General features: G+C 57.4%; 2 protein-coding genes across 2 annotated transcripts; one reads left to right on the forward strand and one right to left on the reverse strand.

Moving 5' to 3' along the window:
- Nucleotides 1–1,029: 1,029 nt before the first annotated feature.
- Nucleotides 1,030–2,281, forward strand: LOC308235995 (syncollin-like; the record flags this gene model as incomplete). The annotated part of the gene is made up of 2 exons (XM_080645211.1): nt 1,030–1,424; nt 2,272–2,281. 2 exons carry the CDS (start codon nt 1,030–1,032, stop codon nt 2,279–2,281), a joined length of 405 nt encoding a protein of 134 aa, XP_080501337.1.
- A 1,212-nt stretch (nt 2,282–3,493) lies between these two features.
- Nucleotides 3,494–6,124, reverse strand: LOC308235996 (F-box only protein 50; the record flags this gene model as incomplete). Its single annotated transcript, XM_080645212.1, has 6 exons — nt 3,494–3,634; nt 3,755–3,893; nt 4,417–4,512; nt 5,383–5,434; nt 5,515–5,577; nt 6,115–6,124. 6 exons carry the CDS (start codon nt 6,122–6,124, stop codon nt 3,494–3,496), a joined length of 501 nt encoding a protein of 166 aa, XP_080501338.1.
- Between the last annotated feature and the right edge of the window lie 540 nt (nt 6,125–6,664).

The following is a 6,664-nucleotide window of genomic DNA, read 5'->3' on the forward strand; positions in this document are numbered from 1 at the left end:
TTAAAATTGATTTTCTAGAGAGAGAAGAAGGGAAAGGGAGAGCGAAAGAGAAACATAGATGTGAGAGCAAACATAGATTGGCTGCCTCCTGCATGCCCCCTACAGGGGATTGAACCTACAACCCCACAGTTTCCACCCCCCTCCCCGACATGTGCCCTGTCAGAGAATGGAACCAGCAGCTTTCCCTGCACTGGACCAGCCCCAACCAACTGAGAGCCACACCCACCAGGGGGTCTTGCAATAGTTTTCATTTTTTGCTTTTAAAAATAGATAGTTCTACTGATTTCAGACAGGAAGGGAGAGAGAAGATAGAAACATCAATGCTGAGTGAATCATTCACTGATCGGCTGCCTTCTGCAGGCCCTCCAGCCTGCACCTGGGCATGTGCCCTGACCTGGAATCCAACTGTGACCTCCTGGTTCATAGGCCCACGCTCAGCCACTGAGTCACACTGGCCGGGCTGCAATGGCTTTAAGTGTTACACAATAGGCCTGTCTCATACTTCACAGCTTCTGGTTTCTGAACTTGGTCAGGAAGATCTCCCACTCCTGAGTGAAGGGGCTCTTCCCTGTCCCTCCTCCTCCTCCACCCCCTCTCCCAATCTCCAGCTTCTACTTTCCCAAGGTCTTGGGACCTGCCCCGCCTGAAGGCCGAGCCCCCCTCCTCTCTCCCCTCCCTCAGCCTCTCCTGTTGAAGGAGGTGGGGTGGGGTGCTTCATTCCTGATCAGTGTTTACGAGCTCTTCCTGCCTAACCTATTAACCCTGTTCTCCTCTGTGCTGCAAGTGACCGACCCGCAAGTCCTGTGCATTGACTTCCCGTATAACTTTGCTTGCCACACAGACTCCTAAGCTGCTACGTTTCACACGAATATGTCCATCTTGTATTTCTCCTTGTGGGTTTGCGACCTGGATTCGGAAGGTCTCCCTGCTCCGCCTCCCCCTCCCTCGCAGAGTCCTAATCTTGCAGCTTGTCCCTTCCCACGGTCAGGAGCATAAAAGCGTGCAGGGGCGCGGGCCCGCAGCATCGCCATGTCCCCGCTGTGCCCACTGCTGCTGGCCCTGGCCCTGGTGGCCATCCCCGGTGTCCGAGGTGCCTGCCCGGCACCCACTGACCTCAAGAAGCCCGATGGGACACGGACGTGCGCCAAGGTCTATGACAAGAGCGACCCATATTATGAGAACTGCTGCCAAGGTGCCGAGCTGGCCATAGAGCCAGACACAGACCTTCCCTTCCTGCCCTCTGACTGGAGGAACGTCATCTCCTCACTCGTGGTGGCCCCGCGCTGTGAGCTCACCGTGTGGTCCCGCAGAGGCAAGGGTGGCAAAATTCGCAAGTTCAAGACGGGCACCTACCCGCGCCTTGAAGAGTACCGCCGGGGCATCTTTGGCCACTGGTCCAACGCCATCGCCTCCATCTACTGCAGGTGCCCTCCTGCCCACCCCCCCCCCCCCCGCCAGTGAGCACATCCAATTCCAGAGCACAGAACCCAGTCCCCTCACCACCCCCAGCTCCAGTTTGCCCAGACCCCTGAGTCCCTGACCCAAATTGGGAATCCCTAGACCCAGTCCTGAAGGTTCCCCTTCTCACCCGCATCCCCTCCCCTAAGCCCATGCCCCTTGGATCTCTCAGACCAGTTCTGGGATTCTCAGACTCAGAAGTGACCCAACACTCCCTCCATTTAGGGAGCACCCCCCACCTTCCTGAGCCCCCACCTGCCTACCCACAGCTGCACTGTCCAGCGAGGGCCACTAACTCCTGAGTTGCCCAGCCTAGCTTGGGGTTGTGGAGCCACCCACCCCCTCACCTTGGAGTCCCCAGAACCAAAGCCAGTCCTTCCCTCTCCCCAAATCATCAGATCTCAGAGCTGCCTCGGGCCTCACAGACTCTACATCTGACCCAGACCTCATGACCCCAGACCCAATCCTGGGGACACCCTGTCTGGCCCTTATGCTCCCTAGCCACCCACACCCTCTAGGACAGCCTCAACACCAGGACCCAGTCCCAGGCTCCCTGGTAAGGTTCTGAGCATTTGGAGGCCCTGAGCCCACCCTGCACTCACATATGCAAACTCACGGACTTGGGACCCTAAATCTAGCCATAGTAGCCTCTAAACCACCACACCTGAGCACCCCACAAGAGCTCCAAGAGCCCCTGCTCCTGAAGTGGGAGCCCAGCCCAGCCCACACCTTATCTCAGGCTCTAGAGCTCCCCAAGCCCTGGATCTTTGAGCCCCTAGCACTTCCTGGTGATAAGTTTTTATTCTGTTGCAGGTGCTACTGATGCCTTAGAGGTCCCTCATCTCCAGCCCCTACAGAATGAGGAGCCCCTCCCCTGGCCTTGTCCCTGGGGCCTGCTGAAGGCCCCAAGTCCCAAATGGAGAGAGCTTTCTGCCTGCTCCCTTGCCACCGTGCCTTCCCTGCAATACAGTCCTTATGCAGTTGCCCCTGTCTGCCATCTGCTTGTGCTTGGGACCCAAGTCCACACAGAATGGGGGTGGGATGGGGAGACAGCAGGTGGTCATGCCAGGATCAGCCCTACCTGGGGCAGTGCTGTGACTGGGGACACACCCATGGATTCCGACATGGATTTAGGTGTGCACAAAAACACACTCCCACAGGAAGCATGTGTGGCATGCAATGGTGCCGCTGCTGATAGTTAGACATTGACTGCTTCCCAGACCTTTTGGGACATAGCCCTTCCCTGAGTGACCCCCAGCTGCTCTGGCCTGCCAGGGACCCCCAGACTCAGGATTCATGCATGAGACAGCAGGAGGCCTTCAAGGACCAGCCCAGGCTAGGCCAGGGTCTGTTGTGAGATCTGGCCAGAGCCTAGGACTTACAGGTTGTTCAATACTTCAACCTTCCCCTCCCTACACATGGAAGACACTTTAGTGCAAATTTGCATATTTCTGCAAATGTGAGTTTGCAATCTATCCCCACCCCCACCCCCAGGGATGGGGCCCTTGATGGATACCTGGGTTTGGGGGCTCTTAGAAGCTAAAGAAGAAAATTGAGGGTCTTGGGGGAAGGAAAGGCGTGAGGACAGCTTAGGGGAAAGGACAACTTGGGGTTGGATGGAGGAGGAGAATTCGGGGAGATTTTGAGAGCTAAGAAATGTGGGGGAAAGAGTAGGTGGAGATGCTAAGAGACCGTAAGTTGGAGGTATGTGAAGAGATCAGAGGTCAAGGGAGGCGTGGGAGGTGGAGGAGGTGTGAGGTGCTGGAGGATCACAGAGTAGAGGGTGTGCGAGTGGGCTAGGAACTCAGTGAAGGAGCAAAGTTGGCAAAAATACTCAGAGTCCTTGGGCACAGGTGTTGATTGGTTTAGTCAACAAGGATTTATTGAGCACCTACTATCTGTCAAGCACTGCCTCAGGAAGACGTGGTCCCTGCCCTCCTGGAGCCCCAAGAGTGCAGGGGAAATGCCAAAGAGTCAGAGTTCGGGGCGTGTGAAGTCAGACATTCAGGATGAGACAAGGGGTCAAAACAGCCAGTCACTCCCTGAACTGCACAGACACGGAGGAGTCAGTCACCCTTGTTCGCCGCAGCCCACCAGGCTCCATGCGGTTCTTTGTCTTGTGCAGGAAGTGGACAAAACGCACGCCAGGGCCATACTGGCGGAACACGTGGGACACCTGTGGCAGCAGCGGGTCAGAAAGAAGTCCTTATCAGGGACCCATGAGCCCTGCCTCCCCCTCCTCCCCTGTGAGGTCTTGGGACGGGTCTGGGTTGGCAGCTGGGGCAGGGAGTCTCACCTGGACCCAGCGGCCAGGAGGGCCCCTCCCAGAGGTCCGGGGGGCCACATGGTGTTGAGCGATGATGGTGTGCCGGTCAGCTGCCAGCAGCCAGACGTGCAACTCATAGACACACACGTCCAGCCTGCTGTCCTCATACCTGGGGGTGGGGGCAAGCCTTCAGCTGCCACCTCAGCCCCAACATCCCGACCCCAACTTCTTGCCCCAATCACCATTTAGCACCACTCACTGCCCTCCCACCCCCCACCCCCCACCCCCGTGCACCTGGGCTGGGTGGTGCTGGCAACACAGCAGACCCAGACAGCCCCGTGCCCTGCCCTGCTGGGATTCATAGTCCAGTGGGGGAGGCAGTGACCAGCAGGAATAGTCAGGAGCAGGATGGGGGCTGGTCAGGGAAGGCTTCCCGGTGGAGCCATGTGTAACTGACTCCTGAAGGACAAGGACAAATCGTCCTGAGAAAGACAAGCATCTGAAGAGGAAAGAACGGCCTTGGGCCTGGCACATTTCAAAACCTGAAAGTGTCAGAGAGAAGGGGCCGCAGAGGTGGGCAGGGCTGAGGAGGGTCCTGGTGGGAGGCTCAGACCAAAGGAGAGGGCGGGGTGGGGCGGGGCTTGCGCTTTGGGGAGCCCCCGTGTGCACCCTGGCGGGGTGCAGGCACGTACCAGTCCATGACAGTAATGTCTGGCTGCTCATCATCAAGAAGCTCCTCCCACAAGCCCTCAGCCAGCAGATCCACACACTGATGCTTCACCGTCCAGCTGTGAGAGAGGGCACAGGGGAGGCGGGCTCTGGGACTGCTGGCATTCTCGGGCATCTCCCAGGTCAGCCTGACCCCAGGGAGCAGGAAACCTGATCACAGCACCCTCCTATCCAGGGTACGCAGATATGGGCGCTGGGCCCTCACTGGGCACCTTATAGTCTCGCTTCCCATCACCCTCTAAGCAAGTGATGCATTCTTTCTTTTTAAAAAAATATATTTTTATTCATTTCAGAGATGAAGGGAGAGGGAGAGCGAGATAGAAACATCAATGATGAGAATCATTGATCGGCTGCCTCTTGCACACCTCCTACTGGGGATCCAGCCTGCGACCCCCGCATGTGCCCTTGACTGGAATCGAACCTGGAACCCTTCAGACTGCAGGCCCATGCTCTATCCACTGAGCCAAACCAGCCAGGGCAGGTGATGCGTTCTGAACCCTATGTTGCAGTGGGGAAACCAAGGACCGAGAAGAGAAGTGCCTTGCCCAACCTCAAACAGCAAAGAGGCTCCAGAACCAGGGTCCCAACCCCGAGCGTCTGTGACTCTCAGCCCCTGACTTACACCATCTCACCCACTGCCCAGAAGGGCGGCTCAGATTCTCAGGGCCTGGGGACTCGCCTCCTTCCAGGGGAAGAGGCTCAGCAGAGGAACAATAATAGCTGCTACTTGTGAACACCTACTATGTGTAAGCCAGACCTGGCCAAAGCCTGTGCTGTGTGTGGTAGGAGCATTCTCTGGGCCGGTGACTAACTGTGTGTTTACAGAGCAAGAAACTGAGGCCCCGAGAGGCAAAGTCCTTTTCTCCAGGTCCCACAGCAAGGAAGGCTGGAGGAGGGAATCCATCGCAGGCCGGGTCCTGGCCACTCACCTGCAGTTGTGCTGCAGCTGCTCAGTCCTAATATACCACCCATGGAAGTTGCCTGCCAGGTGGAGGAGCAAAGGGTTAGAAAGTGCAGCGTGTGGGGCGCCCTCCCCTGGGGCCCAGCCCCCAAGCACTCACCCAGCGTCTCCAGGGGCTGCCGAGTGGGGCCAGTAGGGGGTGCTGGCTCATAAATGTTGATGCCTGAAATGGGCAGGTGACACACACAGCCTCAGGCCTGCTGGGGCTGCCCCTGTCCACCCTCTCCCCGCACCCTACCCCCAGGACCCCTCTGGAAGGGCAGGAAGCTGTGCCACCCACCAGGCCAGACCAGCCTGGCAGGGGTGAGTGAGCCAGGGCCCAGGGAGAGCCCTGAGAATGTCCTGGGGGAGAGGGACCAGGTGCGTTCTGGGAGGCAGGGAGAGAGGGACAGGGAGGCACCACAAAAAAGGCACTTAGAATATAAGTAGAGGGAGGAGCGGAGGCGGGAGCAGGAGGAAGGAGTGAGCCGGGGGGGGGGGGGGGGGGGGGGGGGGGAGACAAGAGACAGAGGGAGAGATGGAGACACATGGCACAGAAGGAGACAGAGGCCGGGATACAAGGCGGACAGAGAGCCTCAAGGAGACAGACAGAGGTACAAATAACAGAGACAAAGACACAGAAACAGGGGAGAGAGGGACAAGGGACCTGATGGCAAGAAGAAACAGATGGTGTGGGTAACCCACTTCATGGAAGAATCACCTGGCAGCATCTTTGGGGTTGGGGGAGCACAGCAGATTGCAGTGGAACAGCCACTTCAGGAAGAGCAGCTTCCCGGTGTGGGTGGGTGGCTGGGGGGCGCTTAGACCAACGTGTTGATGGAGCAGGACCTTGCTCCTGCATGTCTTTGGGCCGGGAGGAATCATATTGTGGCAGAGGGTTCAGGGCATCGGCGAATGACACCCATTGAAAGCATGTCCTCCATCACTGACATTCAGCAAAGCTCCACAAGTGTCAGGACCTGGGATTTCTCTGGGAACCAGGCAATCATGGACCTCTGCAGACGCATTTCCTCACGCAGCATCAGCCACAATTAGAATAATGAGTATTAAGGAGGGAACTGCGGTGTCTATTGGGCCCAAATTGTATTTCCCAGTGATGATCACAGCAATACCTCCCTCCCACATGCTCTGCTGCAATGTGACACTGCCACTCGGCCATCAGAGGAAGTCTTATTTTCACCATCCCCTTGAATCTGGGCTTGGCCAAGACTGCTTGGACCAATAGAACACAGTATCAGCTCTGGGCATAG

Source organism: Plecotus auritus, assembly GCF_963455305.1.
Source record: "Plecotus auritus genome assembly, chromosome: 10".
Classification (NCBI taxonomy): domain Eukaryota; kingdom Metazoa; phylum Chordata; class Mammalia; order Chiroptera; family Vespertilionidae; genus Plecotus; species Plecotus auritus.